The 21494-nt window shown below is 37.6% G+C and overlaps 1 protein-coding gene and 1 pseudogene across 1 annotated transcript in view; both read left to right on the top strand.

The window, feature by feature from the left end:
* The window catches only part of CDIN1 (CDAN1 interacting nuclease 1), a 203322-nt gene that overhangs the window by 109547 nt on the left and 72281 nt on the right, over positions 1-21494 (top strand). The window contains exons 9-10 of the mRNA XM_016220412.2: positions 1083-1148; positions 1753-1858. Of these exons, the coding sequence (XP_016075898.1) occupies positions 1083-1148; positions 1753-1858 (172 nt within the window). The remainder of the gene's footprint in view (positions 1-1082; positions 1149-1752; positions 1859-21494) is intronic.
* Positions 9845-13001, top strand: LOC107542944 (mortality factor 4-like protein 2; annotated as a pseudogene).

The following is a 21494-nucleotide window of genomic DNA, read 5'->3' as shown; positions in this document are numbered from 1 at the left end:
TCCAGGAGAGGACAAGCTATGAACCAATGCAGCTGCCGCTAGTGCCAGGCCCAGGGCCACTTATCAAGAGGTATGGGGCACACTGAGGCCAGCTGCTACTTGTTTGAGAGATTTTAGAAAAGTCCTAAGTATGAGGCTAGAGAGGCCACTTGCATAGAAAATCCACTGGAAATGGCTTGGATGAGCTTGCAAGTAGGGAGGGGCAGGGTGGGAATCACCAGGGCGGGGCCAAAGGTGTGAGTCAAGTTGATGGAGATTTAGAGAAGGGGCCTGTTGGCTCTGTGGGGAGAGGGCTCATCAAAGAAGACATGGCCTCTGCCAGCTCTTCTGTCTGTGAGAAAGCTGCCCTTCCAGCTCTCTCCCTGATTCTAGGCAAGTTAGTTCCTCCATGAATGCCGCAGGTTTCAAGCTGCTGCTGAGCACTGGAGCTCAGAGGTAGTGTGAGTAAGTCTGTGCACCAGCCCTTTAAGAGGAGCTGCCTGGGACTTCAGCAGCCTCCTTGTCCCTCAGCTCCAATGCCCACTGGTTTTTATAGCCTGAAGTTGTGGGGACTTCTCTTCCCCGCACTGGAACCCTGGGCTGGGGGCCTGATGTGGAGCTGGGACCCCTCGCTCCTCTGGGAAACCCCCACCAACCAAGATATCCCTCCCTGTTTTAACCTGCAGCACCTGGGTGTGGGACCATGGCCGCATCTTTGTAATTCAGCCCCGATCCGCCTGTGTTTCCGCCCCTCTTATGGGTCTCCACGTGCTTCTTCAGCTCCCTGGTTGTAGGGCTTCTGTTCAGCTAGATTTCAGGAGGTTTTGAGTGATGGTGGTTCTGTATTTTAGTTGTAATTTTGATGTGGTTTTGGGCGGCAATTACCACGGTTACCTACGCTGCCATCTTGTTCGTTTTTCCACAGAGGCATTCTTATATCTTTTCTTCAGGTTTGTTCAGAAAGTTAATTTATTCTAACACAGCATTATGTACATAAGATATGTATTAGTAATTTTTATACATTTTTAAGAAAGAAAAGTAATTATATTGCTGTCTCGTTAATGGAATGCTGTTATAAATAATAGTATGTGTTCTTCCTGTAGATGAAGATCAGCTTCGTGCAAAGGGTTATGACAAAACGCCAGACTTTATTTTACAAGTACCAGTAGGTAAGTTCTTAAATTCTTTTATGCATTTGTTTATAGAGAAAAGGAATGTGTGTTTTTCCCATAGATTTTTAAAATTTTTTCTTATGCTACCAAATGTTACCAGAGTAGGTTCGGTTTTTAATATTGTATCTAAATGGGTAAAATCATTGGAAAATATTATTTTTAAATAGTAGAAAATAATAGGTTCAGAAGAAATCTCTCCTTTAAAGTCTCTTATACATATTTGAGAAATAAATATGTCTTCTAAAGACATTTTGGTTGCTGTTTTCAAGTAATTTCTCTAAATACTACCTATTTAAAATATGGCTCTGTTTAAAAACCAGGCTCACTTTTGTTTGCTCTCACATTACTTGTCAACTTAGACAGTCTCAGAACAGGAGAGGGGCTTTTGAAGATGATGATGAAAATAAAAGGGATGTGATTGTAGCACGAATGGTCCTTGTAACGAATACATAGGATATGTTGTTTTATAATTACATCCACAGGTGACGGGGAGAGCTAAGCCTCTGTTCATTAATGTAAAGCCTAGAGAGGCCTGTACAGAGCTCAGAATTTCCAGTCTTCCCTTTCCTTTGCTCCATATTAGTAATGCTTTGTCCCTTAGCTGTGGAAGGGCACATAATTCACTGGATTGAAAGCAAAGCCTCATTTGGTGATGAATGTAGCCACCACGCCTACCTGCATGACCAGTTCTGGAGCTACTGGAATAGGTAAGGTCCCATTATTTTTCTCTTAAGATAAACGATACTCAGCTGAAATCTCATTAGAAAAAATATTTTGTTTAGCTGGTAAAAATGCTAGTAGCCTTTGTTTCTAGTAAATACAGAGACTTGATTAATGTATTCATTTCAGATAATTTAAACTTCTCTGCTTTCATAATGCTGCTTCATTTTTTAAAACTAAAAATCTTCGCATAAAGTCAAAATTAGTATGTATGCCATTTTCCATTTATAGTGATAATATAGGTGTCACTCAAAGTATGAATAATAAGATGTGATGCATGTTATGATACTGACACTGACTTTTATCCTTTTGATGTGAAATTTACGTGTACTGTCAGACCTTAAAAAGTATTTTATCCTCAGTTCTCAGAGGAGAATATCCAAACAATACAGGGGTGGGCAAAAGTAGATTTATAGTTGGGAGTACAAGAAATACAGAGTTGATTCTTGTACTATTATTTATTTATTAATTATTGTATTATTTATTATTAACCTACTTCTGCCCACCCCTGTATAAAAGACCTAAACAAATTACCTTCCAACAGTAGAAAACAGCTTACCTGCTAACTTCACAGTCAACGTTCCCAAGGGCATGGAGTCTCAGCAATGAAGAAAAAGTGTGGTGTTGAAGGAGGAGACCATATTACTGCCATATTATTAATGCTATGTTACTGAGTACCCACCATGTGCCTGGACCTGCACAGTATCTCAGTTAATTCTCACAAAGAAGTTACTTTTATCCCCACTTTACAGCTAACTAAACTGATACTCAAAGAGAGAAAATAATATGCCATATAGCTAGTCACCATAGGCCTGCATTTGTCTCTCTCACTTGCTAACCTGTGCTTTTTCCAGCACAACTCTATTTTCATTTAAAATACAACTGTTGCAGCGTTGGCTTTTTATATTATTGAAATCCCTAGTTTTCTCACCATACATTTCCCCCCACTTTAAACTGGAGATGGGTCAAAGGGGTAACCTTCCTAGATGAACTGTGTTCCTCAATCACTGCCCAACAGTAAGAATAAAAGAGTAAGATCATTAAGGAATGAGACAATAGTATCTGTGGACAACCATCTTATCCTGGGGGGAAAAGCAGTGGCAGACTACAGAATTCGGCATTATATCGTTACTCAGCCTTATGGAAGGCCAGCGGACCTCGCCTGTAGCAGCTGTGCTAAACTAAGCCCACTTTTTGCCATGGTAACAATGATCATGACAAAATGCTGAATGTAATGGCTTTCTTGATTTTCCTGTGTAATTGTGCGTAGCATCCGAGCTTTACTTCACAGGGATGGAGGAGGAAAGTGCAAAATGTTTTAGAAATCATTGCTGCTTCAGCGTTTCCTGTCTTTTATTCAGCCATTATTCAAATTAGCGGTAATGTGGCAAATTGAATTTTCGATTTTTAGCAATTTTATGATGAGTTTGAAATAGTAAAGAAAGCATCATTTTTGATAGTATAGGAAAAGCAATGACAGGAAAATCAAATTGTGTAAGTTTAGGTTGCTAAAGGATTTTAAAAACTGATAAACTCAATCATTATGCTTTGAGACTATCTTCCTGCTTTGGTACTGGTCAAGTCTTTAAGGAGGAATCCCAAACAGTAGGGCTTACTTTAAATCCCAAGAGCATATCTTTATTTTAAAACAACTCAACTATTTTTGAGTGCCTACTATGTGCCTAGTACATCCTATATTAGAGGCTCATTAAATAATCTAGTCACCCGTATGATAGACCCGTGGATTATTGACATGGCTGGAGAGGATCCAAGCAATAGATAATTTAATACAGTTTTTATTTGGACTGGATTTTAGATTATTTTGTTGTATGCTGCTTTCATATTCTAATGATGATTTACTTACCTGTTGATTTACATTCCCTAAACACCTTCTTTGAATATGTACCAGCTAAGTGGGCACATAATTCATTTAGGGTCTGTTGTGTGATAAGGGAAAGCCAACCTGTTTGGAATGTTCTGAATCATTCAAGGGAGAATACTCTACACAGGAGTCACCACTGTTACCAAATATCTGCAAAGATATTTGCAGGTAGTGCTGTCATTTAAAATGAAACATGGAGGCATTTACTTGGATATAAAATTTTGGTTATAATACCGATTCAAACTCATCAGTGATGGGGCATTTTGACAGAAGCACTTAGCCCATTATGAAAGCATGGGATCCTACTCTTGTCGTATTTTGACTCAACACAACTCACATAGCACTTGCTAAAGCTCTTCAAAGTTGGTAGAACTTAACTCTCCCAAGGTAGGTAGCTTTTCAAAGAGGCTGTTGGTTGCCATTTGGGCTAATTGCTTTATCTGTGTGGTAAGCCTCTAGTTGACATAAAAACTGTTATCTACTTGTCACTATTTTCAGATTAAACATTGGATATTATAATAAAACTGTTCCACTAATATTTTGTAGAATCATGACCTTGTATAAACCCATTTTCCCACACCAATAACTGCAAAGCCCCTATTTTTTAATTTAATATTTCTACATATGAGTTTTCTTTTTATATATATTGATATTCTTACTCAGTCTTTCAGCAGCTTTTGACAAAGTTGATCACACCCTCCCTCTTTATTAAAACATCTTTTCTTGGTTTCCACGAGATATTCTTCTGGCTTCTTCCTGCCACTCCAGCCACATCCTCAGTCTCCTTTGCTGACTCACCTTCCTCTTCTCAGCTCTAGGCCTGAAGGCCCTGGAACTACGTGTTCACCCCTCTTCCCCTTTCTGTCTACATGCACTCCCTGGTGTTCCCTTGGAGAGCTCATAGGAGACTGTGGCTTTATATACCATCTCTATGCTGGTATCTCCTCATTTTAACCCCATCCCTAATATTTCCCCAGAGTATAATTTTTTTGTCAATCCAACTGCACAGTCAGTACTTTTTCTTGGCTATGTACTAGGTATCTCATACTTAACATGTTCAAAATGAAACCCTTGATTTTCTTTCCCAAGCTTGTTTGTTTACTCCTCTGTTTCCTCACCAGCTCAATTAATGGCACCACAATTTGCCCAAATACTCAAGCCAAAAACTGAGTGTCATCTCCAATCCATCAGCAGGCGCTTTCAGTTCAATCTTCATCACATCTCGATCATGCCATTTATCACCATGCCAACACCTCAATGGCTGTCAACACCTCTGGGACTATTGCTGTAACTTCCAAACCGGTCTCCTTACGTCAAGTATTACACTCCTGTAGTCAGTGTTTTATACCCCAACCAGTGACTCTTGGAAAATATAAATCAGTTTGTGACAGTTCCCTGCTCAAAACTCTTCAATGGCTTCCCATCACATTTAAAATAAAATCCAGACTCTTTACCGTGACATTCAAAGCCTTGCATGATCTGCATTTCCACCCTCAATTCTCTCCACACCTACCTCTCTTCCCTCACCCAACATTCTCTCCTCTTATACTTCTTTGGCCACGCAGGCTTTCTTGGTCTTCCTTGAATCTATACTGCTTGTTTCTACTTCAAGCCCCTTACTCTAACTAATTCTTCTGCTTGGAATTTTTTTCACTTGGATCTCCCCGTAGCAATCTCTTCACAGCACTCAGGTCCCTGCTCATATTTTCCCTCTTTAGGAGGACCTTCTCTAACCACCCACTCTAAAAGGCATCTCCCTCAGTCATCTCTCTCTCCTCACTTGGCTTTACTTTACCTGATAATACTTACCCCTATCTGAGTGAATGAATGGACTCTAGTTGGAAACATTTATATAAACAGCAATTTGCTTGTTTGAATACAAGCCCTTGGAAGACCGTTACCTTTTATATTGCTATTTCTAATTACTATATGTAGTGTGCCCCTCATTCCTTTGTAATCAAAGCTTCAGAAATTTCCCCTGGCTTAACCTCAATTTTTAAATATTACAATGCAGTCAGATATTGAGTACAGAATATAAATTGCCTTTCCTGCAGATAGGCCCCCATCCCAGGTATGAAACTTGATTAAATAGCTCCTCAAAAATCTACAGTCTCTAACCTCAGCTCTCAGCTTGGCTGACATCCTTTGGGAAACCTTCCTGTAATTCCAAAATTGCGTCCGATGCCCCTCCTGTGTTCTGCCAATAATTTTATAGCATTTACCAGATATTGTAATTGCTTGTTTACTTGTCATCCTTAAAAGTTCCATCTTATCTGTATGTTTTATTCATCAACAAATACCCAGAAGCTGGTGGTATACCTGGCACATCATAACTGATCAGTAGATATTGAATGAATGAATATATGAATGAATTTTCTGATACATAACAGACAATAACATTTTGAATCAACCATTTAGGATTATGTCAGACATTGTGACATTAATCTACATTAGGGCCAATTTTTTTTTTTTTTTTTTTTGAGAATGCCACTCTAAGGACAGTGAGAAAATTGCCTCATTTTTATTTTTTTAATTGAGGTGTAATTAACAGATAACATTATATTAGTTTCAGGTATACAACATAATGATTTGATATTTGTATGTATTGCTAAGTGATCACCACAGTCTAGTTTGTTGAGAAATATCAATGAAATACAATTTCTCAGAAAGATATTTGATGACTGTGTTCAAGCATATGCAAGATTTGGGGGAGGGAGAGAGCATATTGACCCATTTCCCAAATCCAGGGGGCTAAATAATTGTTGAAAGAGTGACTCTTCTTGTTGACTCCCTATGGTAGAGTTTTAGTATGGGTCACATATGGTTCAGAAATGTTACCCCAAACCAGACCAACAAGCAGATGACTGGGGGCCATTGTAAGAGTGGAAACACAACCATTATGATCATACAGAAAGAGTGAGGGAAGAATAAAACAGATTCTGCCAATAGGATGTGTCAGGGGCACAGTGAGCATCAGGAGCCCAAGAATCTAGTCCATTTCTGAGATTAATTCTGGAATAATGGAGAGCAGGTGAAATTGATGCTAATATGCCTTGGTGTCTAGCAAGCTTCACCATGTATTAAAATTACATGGGGAGCATTTAAAAAATATCAGCGTGGACTTTATCACTGGAAAGCTGATTTAATTAGTACGTGAGAGAGCCTGGACCTTGGGAGTTTTTCTTTTGTTTAAAATTTTTAGATGTTAATGCTAATCTGCATCCAGAATTGATGTCAACTCCTTTACCTGGCCTTGATTGGCCAGCAGGCCCTAACATTCCTAGCCTGTCTGCTTCTAAACAGAGTCTTGATGAGAAAAATAATAGCTTTATTAAGGAATACTGGTTCATATCAGCACACACTTCACAGGCACTGTGTTAGTCAGTAGGGACCCAGCCTCTACCTTTGAGGGGCTCATAGGACTGAGGCAGTAAATTGTAAGGCAGAACCTGCACCCAAGTCTCCCTGTGAACTCACACACCTGTGCTTTGCGCTCCTCCATGCAGCTCATGTCAGTCATGGTGACAGGCCTGTTCCAAGAAGCTACTTACTCAGTGGTCAGTTAATGGGCTTGCTAAGCTGAAGCCGAAAAGCTCTCCAGCATACTAGGTTTAGATATTCACCTTCATGTGGTTGGACAAAATGTGCTAGGTGTTCTCTGTTGCTCTCTGAAGAGCCCTTATTCTATATTCGCATGCATTGCTGTAGGATTTATATAGAAGCCTGTCATATATACCCATCCATCCAGTATATAATAACCCCTAATCGTTGGAACTGAAATTCACAAAGAGGTTTGTTTTTATATGGTACAGGAAAAGTAAGCATGTAAAAAAATAAGTCTGTTTTAATAAATAATGTTTTAAAAATAGTTTTATTGAAATATAATTGACATACAATACACTGCACATATTTAAAGTGTACAGTTTGACAAGTTTTGACATATGTATAAACTCACAAAGCATCATCATGACAGAGAGAGTGACTATACCTACCGCCTCCAAGAGGTCCTTATTCCCCTTTATAATCCTTCCTCTCAGTTCCTTCAGTTCTCCCTGCACCCAGACAACTACTGATCTGCTACTGTCACTATAGATTAGTTGACATTTTGTAGTATTTTCTGCAAATGGAATCATACAACATGTATTCTTTTGTTTAGCTTTTTTTACTCAGCATAATTATTTCAATATTTATGTTGTTGAATATATCAGTAATTCTTCTTTTTATTGCTGAGAAGTATTCATTTGAGTGGCTGTGCCATTATTTGTTTATCTGTTCACCTGTGGGTGGACGTGTATGTTGGTTTTTGTTCTGGCTATTAGATAAAGTTCCTATAAACAGTCATGTAAACAGTCATCTTTGTATGGTTTTATTTCTCTTGGGCAAACACCTAGGAATGAAATGATTGGGACATATGATAAGTGTATATTGACCTTTTTATAAAAAGATTAAACTGTTTTCCAAAGTGGTTGTACTAGTTTACATTCCCACCAGTAGTTTATGAGAATTTCAGGTGCTCTCCATCTTTCTCATCACTTGGTATGGTCAGTCTTTTTAACTTCAGACTTTCTAATATTTGTGTAGTAGTGTCTCAATATGATGTTAATTTGTACTTCAGTAATGACAAATGATATTGAGTCTCTTTTCATATGCTCATTTCTACCTGTTTATCTCTTTGGAGAAGTGTCTGTTCAATTCTTTGGCTCACTTTTTAAAGTGTTTTCTTATTATTGAATTTTGGTAGTTTAAAAACATATCCTGAATATAAGTCCTTTATCTCATATGTGGTCAGATATGAAATACTGTCTCCTAGTGTGTGTGGCTTGTGTTTTCATTTTCTTAACAGATCAGAAGTCTTTAATTTTAATAATTTTCTCAGAAATGCCCTATAGTTTTCAATGTACACATCTCTCAGTTTTTTTTGTCAAATTGATCCCTGTGAATTTTGTGTTTCTTTGTTCTATTGGAAGTGGTAGCTTTTGTTTAAATTTTCAGTTGTTCATGTTAATATAGAGGAATACAGTTAATTTCATATATTGATCTTGCATCCTGCAGCTACATATTAATACTTTACATTTTTGTAGATGCCATAGGATTTCCTATATAGACAGCCATGACATTTGTGGGAAAAGACAGTTTTACTCATTTTTTCAATTTGAGTGCTTTTTAAGTTTGTTTTTTTTAATTAACTACACTGACTAGAATCTCCTGTACAAGGTTGATAGTGGTGGGAGTGTACATTGTTACCTTGCTTCTGATCTTGGGGGAAAGGCGTTGAATCTTTCACCATTAAGAATAATATTAACCGGCCGGACGTGGCTCAGTGGTTGAGCATCAACCTAGGATCCAGGCAATCCGGGTTCGATTCCAGGTGAGGGCACATGCCCGGGTTGTGGGCTCAATCAATGACTCTCTCATCATTGATGTTTCTGTCTCTCCTTCTCCCTCTCCTTTCCTCTCTCTGAAATCAATAAAGACATATTTAAAAAAATAAAAATAAATTAAATTAAATTTTAAAAAAAGAATAGTATTAGCTATAGGTTTTTGTAACTGCCCTTTATCAGACTGAGGAAACTTACTTTTGTTCCTAGTTTGCTGAGAGTTTTTATCAAAAATGGATGTTGGCTTTTGCCAAATGCTTTTTATGCATCTATTAAGATGATCATATGGGTATATTTTTATAAATCAGTTAATATGGTGAATTACAGTGATTGATTCTTGAAAGTTATGCCAATCTTGCATTCTTGGGATTAACCCCACTTGGTTAGGAAGCAATATCCTTTGTATATTTTATTGGATCTGATTTGCTAAAAATTTGTTAAGAATTTTTGCATCTATGTTAATGAATAATAGTGGTCTGTGATTTATTTTTCCTTCTTAAGCCTTTGTCTTGCTTTGGTGTTAGAGTAATGCTGGCCTCATAGTATAAGTTGAGACATATTCCTTCTTCTTCAATTTTCTGGAAAAGTTTGTACAAAATTATTATTTCTTCCTTACATATTAGGTAGAATTCCCCAGCCAAACCATCTGGGCCTGTTTTCCTGTTGAAAGGTTTTTAACTACAAAATCAGTTTCTTTAAAAGATATAGAGACCATGGCTGTTGAAGGGACAGCAGTGGTCACATGTCGGCTGCTGGCTATTATCAGAAGAGCAAAGTTTGCTGTATAGTAAGGATCAGAAGATCTGATCCTGATGACAGAATCTTGGGTTGTGTCTCCCACCTCATTTTTCCAGACCATCCCAAAAGATCTGTAAGATTCCATATGGAAGAACAATAGGAGTTCTTGGAAGAGCAAGAAGGAAGAGGATTAGTTGAAATAAAAAGTGTTGAATGAGTGCCAGAAAGCAGGGTTCTCAAACTCATGGACAACACTTTGGAGAAGACAACTTCAAAAAAACCAACTAGATGCCCGGCTGGGCGTGGCTCAGCGGTTGAGCATCGACCTAGGATCCAGGAAAATCGAGGTTTGTTTCCTAGTCAGGGCCCATGCCCGAGTTGCAGGCTTGATCCCTGGTTGAGGGCGTGCAGGAGGGAGCCGATCAATGATAACCCTCTCATCGTTGATGTTTCTATCTCTCTCTCTCCCTCTCCCTTCCTCTCTCTGAAATCAATAAAGATATATTTTTAAAAAAACAACAAAAGCCAGCCAACTAGAAGCAATATGCAAAGAAGTAAGACGAGAGGGGCCTCATCAAGAAAGAAGGCAGCTGGTCCACAGTAGAAGAATCTTGAACCAGCCCTCCAGGCAAATGGCAGGGAGGGATCACTCTTGTGGAGAACCCCCCTTTATGATTGCTGAGGAAGACAAGAAAGAGCAAACAGAAGACTCCTGGAAACGGAGATGGCTGCAGTACCAGTGAAGCCCCTCAGCCACCTCGGAAGAAAAGGGCCCAGGCTGACCCCACTGTTGAAAGAGAGGAGGCATTTAAGAATAGAAAGGAAGTTCAAGTGACAATTCCTGAAGAATCAAAACCATGGTTTATTGAGGACTAGGACTTACTTACCAGGTAGAAGCAGCTGTTTCAACTCCCTACTAAGAAAAATGTAGATGTCATTCTGGAAGAGTACACAAGCTGCAAGATACCACAAGGAGATGTCAACAGTAGGGAATATGCAGTGAATGAAGTCATCATGGGAATAAAAGAATACTTCAAGGTGATGTTGGGCACTCAGCTGCTCTACAAATTTGAGACAGCCCAGTGTGCTGAAATCCTCTTGGCTCACTCTGATGTGCTGATATCCCAGGTTTATGGAATACCACACGTACTGAGATTATTCATAAGAATCTGAGCAATGTTGATGTGTATGCCCATTGGTGAGAAGAGCCTTGAATTATTGTTGGACTGTTGGCATGATTTCCTAAAATATATAGAAAAGAATGCTTCATTTCTATTTATTGGCAGCCATTACAAAGTGGCTTGGCTGAGTACCACCGCAAAGCCCTTTGAGGGTCTACTGACCACTCACTGTTATGTATTATCTGTAAACACTCTTTTTTGTTCTTAGTCTTTTTCTTGTATAACTGATGTTCTTAAAATTGTTCATGTATAACAGGGCTTATGTTTCAGTTTTTCTGTTTTGTTTTAAAGAGAAAATAAAAGGAGTGCAAGCTCCTTTTCTCCTTTCAAAGTTGCTACCAGTATGTGCAGTAATTAGAGAAGAAACAGTCAGTAGAACATTTTCTTCCCTAGTCAACGACATTGCTTGAATACTGGTGGTTCTATCCCTTTGACACTACACAATTTTCTAATTATGTGTTAATGCTACATGATAAAATGCCCTGGTTCCTATTGCCAAAGGTTCAACTTAATGTGTATACCCAAAAACCCATGCATTTGTGCCCTTTTTTCTTTTTTCTTTTATGGTACTTGAAGTGAAACAGCCCATCCTTTGCAAATCTATCTGTATTGTTCCTTAGGCATTCTGTCTTTGCTCAAATTGTTTAAGGATAGTGGTTTGTCTCATGGTTTTTGTATTTGAGTCTAATACATGTTCTAACATGACAGAGGCAATGCATTATTGTATAGCCACAGTTGTCTGGAGAAGTCAATATTTTAGGAGTTGTATTTCAGACCTTAAGTAAAATTTGTTTCTAAATTTCAAAGCAAGAGAGAGAGATGGAATTCAGGTTATGATTGTGTGTTTTTTTCCCTTTTGTGAACTTGATACTTTGCATCTTTCAAAGAGTTTGTTCATTCCATCTAAGTTGTGGAATGTATTGTCATAAACTTGTTCAAAATATTTCTTTATGCTTTTAATATCTGTAGAATCTGTAGTGATGTCTCCTTTCTCGTTCCTGACATTGATAACTGTCTTTTCCAGATCAATCTGCCTAGAGGTGTATCAATTTTATTGATCTTCTGAAAAAAAACAATTTTTAGTTTCATTGATTTTTTTCTATTGATTTTCTTTTTTCTCTTTTATTGATTTCTACTCTAGTCTGTATTATTTCTTTTCTTTAGTTTCAGTTTCATTTGCTTTTCTTTTTCTAGTTTCCTAAGGTCGAAAGCTGAGGTTATTGATTTGAAACCATTCTTTTTTTTCAATATAGGCAGTTTAGTGCTGTAAATTTGCTTTGAAGTACTGTATTTCGCAAAATACTGTATGGTGTGTGTTTTCATCTTTATTTGGTTCCAAACATTTCTTAATTTTTCTTTTCATTTCTTCTTTGACTCACAGGCTGTTAAGTGGTATGCTATTTTGTTCCTAAATATGTAGAAAAATTTCACGTATCTTTCTGTTATTGGTTTCTAATTTAATTCCATTGAGTTCAGAAACAAACTTGAATTCTTTTAAAGTTATTGAAATTTGTTTTATAACAGACTAACTGCCTGGTCTTCCCATTCTCCCAGCAGTATCTCCTCAATCAGAGAGAGAACACTGGGCTTCTCCCAACTTGCAACCTGAAGGATAAATCCAGTCCTTGTCCCCAAGTAGATGTCTCTCAATTATGGTTTCTAACACATAATTTAACACCTTTTAAACCACTTTGTCTTGTTCAGCATTAACCTTGTAATCTTACTATTTATGCTGTTTAATTCATAGACTTCATCATCTGTCCTACTCACCAGCTATTGATAGAATAATCAATGAGATTGCTGTACAAACCTTCAGGTTTCTTTCTTTTGGTGTCTCTCTTTCAAACAGGCATCCCTATATTCTCTCTCTCCTTCTCCCAGACTCCTGAGAGTTGGAACAGGATTTTCACTCACTACTTTTTGCCCAACAAAAGGAAAGGCTTTTGGTATGGTTAAGACTGAAGATTAGCCTTAACAGCCTATGGTTGTTAGAAAGCAGCTTTCTTTGCTCATCTTTTGATGGCCCTCACTAGGGACTTCTACTGCCCTTTTGGCCATCTTGGGTGAGATAAAGCCCAGTTATGCTTTTTCTCTTCCTTTACATGTAAGAGACACATTTTCCCCATTATCTGTGTATCTTCTGCTATTAGATATCATTCAGAAATCTCGTGGGATGGGAGACTTGTGGGTAGTGAGGCTGCGTTGTCCTAGTTTGCTTTTGCTCGTTCCCTTCTCACACGTGGGGAGTATGAGAAATAAGCCATGAGTACAATCTGTGTGCCCCTTACTCTTCTCATGAAGCAGAAATCTGTGTGGATACACAATGGCAATGGTCAACATCCTTTATTTCTAATTTCTCATTGACTCTGGATATCATGCTTGTGTAAAAACTGAACTTCTGTGTATTCCACTTATCCATTAACACAGGGCACTTATATTCTTTTGTGTTTTTCTTGCTCTCTCCTTTACAGTCTTAACCTACTTTTACTATCTGGGTGAATTCCATTCTCTTGTTTTACTGCCTTTCCAACTGTATAATCACTAACACTGAGATGTTTCCTGTGTCTTACTCACCCTTCTTTTCTCACAAGAGTTGTACCAGAAAAGTTAACCTCTTCCTACTTCTCCTTATACATTCCTTTTTGCCATTTTTCTTTTTGTCACTGGCAGTTTTGTTAACCATCACCACCTCCTCCTTTTAAATTTAGTCTGATAGCATCCCTGGTAGCTCATTCCAAATGATCATACATTCAAAATTCATGCAAAATTCCTTTATTTAGTAAAAGGGATTTTTTAGTTCATAAGGCTCATCAACTTACATAAATATGAGGTTATCACAGTTGTCCTTGATAGCTTCAGCTATGGTATTTCAGAGCACTCTATAATGACTAGGAAAGTGGTAAAAATGAAGTCATCTGCTGTGTGCATAGGCCAAGTGTGCAAAACCATATTGAACCCATTACTAGACCACAATATTTCATCAGCCCCATTGTCTTTCATTGTTTAAATGTGAAATGAATATTTTTACCACTACATATCCCTCGTTCAGCGCATTCTAGCGAAGTGCTCCATCAGTAGTCACATAGATATATGACTGAATTCAATAGATATTTACTACCTTCTTGGTAGAGGCAGCATATTATGCATTTCAGAGCATACAGTGATGAACAAAATCTAACTTTCCCATCAAGGAATTTAATTCAATCTAATAGGAAACATAGCTTGTACATAGGTTAGAAACATAACTAACCCTGAGCCCCAGCTCTGCTCAATGCACTGGCTTAAGCACACATACACATACACGCATTATTCTCTTTAATCCACATAATAGTCCTATGAGGTAGATACTAGTATTTCATTCTCATTTCCTATGAGAAAGGTGAGGCAGAGAGAGATTAAGTGCCTAGGTTAAGGTCCACACAGCTGGAAAGACAGGGGAAGTTTTTAAGTAGAAGAGGGACATAATCAGGACGTAACTTTAGGGTGGATGTTCTGGTAGCAGTGCTTAGACTGCACAGAAACAAGAAGTTGGGAATGGGGACACCACAGTCATCCATATTAGATACAGTCATCCATATTTTAAAAATCCATGAATTCCCCAGTGATAATGATGGCAGTGGAAACGGAAAGAGACTGTAGGCTTACAGAGATTGTAGAGACAGGATTTACAGAATTTGGCAAGCAACTCGATGTCATTGCACTGGGGAGTATCACCAGATAACTTGGCGGTTTCGATATTGATGATGGGAAGAACAAAGGTGTTATTAAAGAACTGAGAGTAGAAAGTAATCTAGGTTAGTGATAACTTTAGTTGCAACGTCTCTAGATGTCCAAATGCTGCTGGGTTCTATAATAGGAGTCCAAGTGATAGATCAGAGATAGACTGACTTAGGGTTTTCCTCAGTAGAAATAAGAGTGAGTTTTCACAGAAGGGGAGAGTAGAGAAATGCCTATTTTTATGGACAGGGAGAGAGAGAAGACAACTGTGATATGACAGACATAATGAAGTTTAGAGAACCAATTAACAATAAGTATTACTCTTAGAGCGAATTAAATTATTTCTAAATGTACTGCCCTCATCCTTCATCTCTCACATTGACACATTTATAAAGTAATTCTAGTCCAGTTGCCTTGAGTCTGATTATTTGGAGTATTGACAGTTAACCTAACATCAGTGTACATCATGAGTTACACACGTTTAGAAAGTTGTACCAAAATGTAGGAACCCAGGGCTTTTAGCAACCACACTTGAAAGAAACCTTGGGAGTTGCATTTGTCAAGCAGCCTGGAAAACCATTCATGCATGCCTCACGTCCAGAGCCCCATCAGCAGCCCAGACGTAAAGAACAGAAAGGTCACTCTTCTTCCTGCGGTGTGATGGTTTGTTGACATATTTTGACTCACCAGGACAATGCTGAGAGGGTCTGACCTTCCTGCACCACCAAGGCGCTCAGGTTTGGGCAGGCCACCTGACACTCGTTGCATTGCCCTCTTTGCCTTTCTCCTTCACAGATCAGCACACCCAAACATGAAGCTGCCTCAATACAGAAATATTTACATTTTGAATGACCATAAATGATTGCTGAAAGCCTTACTTGGAACTATTAAGGCTTCTAATTAAAGAAATTAAATTTATTTTTCAAAATGATAAATATGGCGACTGTTAATGTTTGAAAAAGAAAACCTAAACAAACAAGGAGGTTTCTATGCTGTTTTTTGGTCTTTAGCTTTGTGATAGAAACCGATTTTTTGGTGTTCAGATGTTTGAAGTTTACCTCTAAAGTGCAAAGTTAGTGTACATAAAGGAAAATCTTTGATAGCTTTTGAAGTAGTTGCCTCAGAGGTATATCACGTGTTAAAAGGTTGAAGAGGTAGGTGGAGGCCAGAGAGCTGTCAAGAGAATTTTCTGCCGTGTATAAATATACTCTGTGTTAGGTTTACTTACTGTGAAGTGGAGCTCTGACTAGTTACCCATATGATTTCTTAATGCAGTATCATGGTGATGTGGGGATAGAAAGAAAAATGTTTGCCATTAATGAATTTCTAAAATACAAAAGTAATAAGCTAAATACTTATTCATCAGGAGCCACTCTTCAGGAAGATTTTCTTGCTGTTTCCACAACTAGTAAATATAAAATAAGTGTAATAATATTCTCCTAGCACCTAGATTGCACTTTGCAAAATGTAGAAACATTTATATGTTTGTCATAATATTGGAGAAAGGAGTATTCAAACACTTCAGTCATATTGTTTCCAAATGTGATAACTGTCTGCTAAATTACGATACTTTTCTCCAAGATAAGTATTTTAGTGGCATACTAAAATTAGGACTGAAATTTTGAAGTATTTAATTGTTTAACTATTCACCTATTTTACACAGTCTCTGAACTTTCCAGTAGAATCCTGAATGTCATACACCTTTGTTTGAATTGTTTCTCTATTTCCTCCACCCTTTCAAATGTTGTCTTGTTCCAGGAAACCGATCCTCAGGACAGACAGAACACTTTCAGCTCCTGTCTAGGTTACCACAGGCTTCAGCGCCAGCTTCCTGGTGCTCGTCATTATGATTAGACCCCCAGGTCTGTGTGCTCTGAAAACTGACAGGCCCGATCCTGCTCTGCCTGCCCGGGGCCTGGTCACACACATCCCACTGTGCCATAGCATGGCCACCCCACAGGCCTCACCTTTCAGGATTTATGTGATTTCTAGTTGACACCTATATGCGACATTACAGATGTACTTCTCAATGTAGAGTCTTTATCTATCTACATAGGAATAGTTGAAAACCTCTTTTCACTTAACTATTACATGGATTAATTTTACTTAACAATGACAGGTTTTCCTGCTGAAGCTCAAATAGTCAAATTATTTTCTCATTTCTCATTCTCCCAGTAATATTGTAACCCCCGCAGAGCATCCAGGTACGCCGGTGCATGTGCACGCACTTGTGCACACGCATGCGCACACCCACACTGTTGTCACTAATTGCTTGAGTGCACAGCAAATCTGTTTGAAAAGACAGGTAAAGGGTTAAGTCCTGATGATGTTTTTACTGGGCTTACTAGCGACTTAATGCCTACACACTTTTTCCCTCTAAATTCACCCCTAGGTACACAGGCATAAATTAACCCAATTGTTTCTAATATTATAGCATTTTATACACATCTTTTCTTCATAAAGTACACCACAAAGTTCTGTTGTTCTGCTAAGTTCCTGGCCTTCTTTATAAATTCTTGGTAAAAATTTCTTTCATGGTTGTGAGAAAAAATACATATTCTATCAATTATTTTAAAAGGCAATAATTTATTATAGTTGATCATAAATGTCAGGAAGCAAAGACCCAGCTGAAGCATTTTGTCACTTATCATGCTGTTTTTCTTCTAATTAGTTCATTTACATTTCACAAATTAAGGGTAAAATTCAGACAGAAGATAACATCATAGGTTTAACTGACCTATATTTGTATCTGCCAAATTTAAGTTAATTAGAAATGTAGATGCTGTTTGTTTTATCTGTCAGGAAAGCTCATCTTTTTCTTAAAAAAAAAAAAAAAAAGTAGACACACTTTTTTCCCCTCAGCATTTATCATCTAAATAATAGTCTTGCCAAGATGGCAGCCTCATAATAAACTCTTTTCAGTGGAGTGATGGGTAATGAAGCTTGCTTGTGAAGGCAGCGAAAAATGTTGTCTGGCCAAATGCATGAATATGATGGTGAGAGAATCAGTGGACTTTCTCAGTCATCAATCTTTTTAGTAGCCTCTTATACATCTGAATATTTTGATAGATGATCTAATAATTGAGTTATCTATCTTTCTAACTATCGGAGTTGCATAAAAATTATTCTCACATGCTACTGAATATTAAATATATTAGGCATCCAGTAAATTTTTCATAAAAGGGCCAAAAGGTGAAAGATTTTTGTTATTCTATAAATACCTCTTAATATATCGAATTTTAAGCCCTCTGAAATATTCAGCTTTTCATTCCCTCTGTGAGAAGCAGGTATGTACTTTGAAAGGAGGACATGCCCCTTATAAGTAGGACATATACTAGTGACTATAGCTAGTGAAAAGTAAACCCTGGCAAACTTATAGGTGCAACTCTGTGGGGTAAATGGGATGTCCTTGCCGGCCTAACACCAGTGGCACATTTCATATGGTGCGGATTTTCCATACAAGAAGCACAGGAGCTGTGGGTACAAAGAGAGATCATAGTGATTTTGATGTTACCCACCCTTTTGAGAGGAAGGTGATCCTACCAAAAGGGGAAATTGGTATATCAGCTGCCAGCCTAGCAGTTCACCTGGTGACACAAAACTATCCAAGTATTCCCTTCATGCATAAGTAGTTCCTTCCTCCCACATGGCTTCATGTTGTGTTTTGTTTTGTTTTTGTCATATACACTCTGACTGTTAAAAGCTTATCAACACCAAGTGTGCTTCACTGGGATTCAAAAGCAGCAGGGAAAATTGGCAGGGAACAGATGGGTTACATAGTAGGCTTTCCCCACCCCCCACCATCGCAGTTCTTCAAGGTGACCTTGCAATGATGACTTCCCAGTAACCCACGTTAAAGTAGTTCTGCCCTGGAAGATTAGGCATCTGTGCAGGTCTGAAGGGTTACCAATCCTGTGCTTCTTGAAAGGCACTCAGATGAGCAGGGCCTTGTAAATTGGATTTCTATTAGCCAGTCCTGATGATGGCTCTCCATCAGTGGAATGGAGGAAGTGCTATCAATAGCTCCAGCCATAAATATCTTAGTCTTTTTAATGCCACACTTATTTTTGGTCTCATCCAAAATAGTGATGAAGGCTAAAATCACTAGAATTAATTGTGTTTAAGGTTTTAAAGAAACCTTAAAAGATAGACAACTATTTTTAAATGCCTTCCAACTTGAAAAGCTTTTAGAATGAAAATCAAAGACACAGTGGTCAGAAACAAATATGATAAAAATGTCTTAAGCTTGCAGCTCACACTTTTCTGTCTGTAGAAGTGAGGGATGATAGGCTTTCTTTCTCTTCATTTTCTGGATAGAAAAATAATAATCGAGAAGGATACACCAATTGTGGAACTCCTTCTATGGGTTACATTTGGAGAACTATTACTCTCTGGTAGTCTGACCTTTTCTTGGTTTCAGGAATTTTGCTTCTATACTTTGAAGTTTAAAAAAACACACCTGATATTTATTATATTGCAACAACTATAGTTGTGAATTTTAAACTTAGATATCTATTTAAAATGACACATTTAAAACAGTTTGAAATGACCATATTGGGAAAGTTTTAGGGGAGGCAATAGTCTTTTCTTAATCCAAGTAGCAAACATCTGTGTTCTTTCTAGTCTGTCTTTTGATTAGCTTGGCCTCATCCATCACCGGGCTTTGATACGAACACCAAGAAGTCATGTCCTTTTGTTTTAAATGATAAATATGCCTTTGTCGTGAATACTCATAGGCAACCCAGGATTTACATCTGAATTGTCAAAGTGTAACTGCCCAGCTCCTGTGATGAGTGACATTATTAGTGAAATAAAGAAGTTTTTAATTTGTCTTGGGTAGGCCTTAGATAGTGACATTATGAGACTGTGGGCTGCAATGCTAGAAAAAATCTTCCTTCCCCCACTATTTTTCTAAGATTTGTCATTTATCAACAAGAGGCAATCTGCCGCAGGAGGTTCTCTTGTAAACATTTTTACTTTAGTGCCTTTAGTCCGTCTCTTTACGTTTTATTATTTAGGCTTGATGGCCAGTAGTTCTTATCAAAACTAATGCTGTTTGAAGTCGCAGGCTTCTGGTGGTCAGGCAGCCAGTACTAAGATTTGTTCAGCCTTGCTACTGTTGCCGGACAGTATTTTTGTAAACTTCAGCTTTACTTCAAGGTCTCTGTCATTTATCTTTTCTAAATAAGTTCCTTTGATATCTTTGTCCTCACAAACTCACATCTTCTCAAATATATTTTTATATGTGCATTTTATATGAATACATTGACACACACATGATATCTACTTGCGCAATTTTGTGTTAATCATCCAAACCCTTGGAACTGTCAAGTTCAACTATTGTATTTGACTGTTCTACTAAGAAATTAGGGCCATTGAAATTAAAAATATTGTGAAGTCTTGCTTTTCTGTTGTCTGCAATGTAAATGATTTCAACTTACAAATATTTGCCTTACTTATTTCTACTTTATTAATAGGCACATATTTTATATTTTGAAGTTTCATCTTGTAATAAATATTTTAAATGTTTCATGTTGGTATTTAGTAGTATATTCCTAAGGTAAAAGACATTCTATGATGAGTTAGTAATTTAGCAGTTAGTTCAACAGAAATTGAATGACCTTTTTACATGCTTTGTTTTCATAATTTCACACAACTGTTTTAAAAGTAGGGGGAATAAGAGAAGTTCTCATTTTTACTTTTTCAGTTGGCTTGATTGAATTATCCAAAACAACTTTTAACTTAGAATGTTGGAATTTACAGGAGAGCTAAGCTATGTATTATACTTTGATTCAGTATCTATCCATAAAATTCACCTGTAAATGGTTTAATCATTTTTATAGTCCCACTTAAATTATGTTTTATTTGGGGTCATCTTCCTCACCCCACGAATGTATTAATCTTGGGTTCTCTTTGTTTTGATTGTGTCAGAACTGAAGTTTAGCAGTTTGTTTTTTTTTAAATATTTCTTAATTGCCAAAAGAAATAGTTTTAATGAGAAGAAAAGAAAAGTTCTTGATTAGAAGTTAACCCTTAGTATCCAGGGACTTTCTATTTCTTCTTTTTATTTCTTAATATTTCTAAGTCACCTGTTTCGTGGAAAATGAAGTCTTATTCATGTGTTGTTTCCCAACAGAAAACAATTGCTTAACAACTCCACAGCCCAACCCCTTACATTCATTGAGGGTTTTGTACTGTAATGGAAGTGTCTGAGTTTTTGAGACTCTAAGGCTCTCGCCCAACTTGAACACAATGATGCCAGTGAGCTTCTGTCCAGAGTTAATCAGCTGCAGAATTTGTAAACTGCACATGTGTCAGAGTTGAAAATGTTAGCACTCTAATAGAAGCTTGAAAAGGTTAGATCTGATAAAAGCCGTCAGCGGGTAAAGAAAGTGATTTATGGGGATGTAATGACACAAAATGCCCCATTTATCACTCATATATAGATAGGTTAAGGTTCCTGTGTCATACCCCTAAAAATCCGACCACTTCGAATCGTCAAAGTAGGTACTTAATTGCCCGTCATCCTTTTCATTTCGAATTTATTTCATTTGAGTTCGGTAAGTTTATCTACCGATCACTTCACTGTCGTTCACTTCACATGGTTCCATTTAAAGCCATTCATATTTTGGATTTTCAAAAACTGTACATCACTGACCTTTTTGAAGTTTTATTAGCTAAAGCTGTTGCAGGGAAAGAGGAAGCCAGTCTTATATATGTTAATTTA

Source organism: Miniopterus natalensis, chromosome 1 (genome assembly GCF_054644295.1).
Source record: "Miniopterus natalensis isolate mMinNat1 chromosome 1, mMinNat1.hap1, whole genome shotgun sequence".
Taxonomy (NCBI): Eukaryota; Metazoa; Chordata; class Mammalia; order Chiroptera; family Miniopteridae; genus Miniopterus; species Miniopterus natalensis.
The sequence above is the reverse complement of the archived record's forward strand: the minus strand, read 5'-3'. Positions and strand labels throughout refer to the sequence as shown.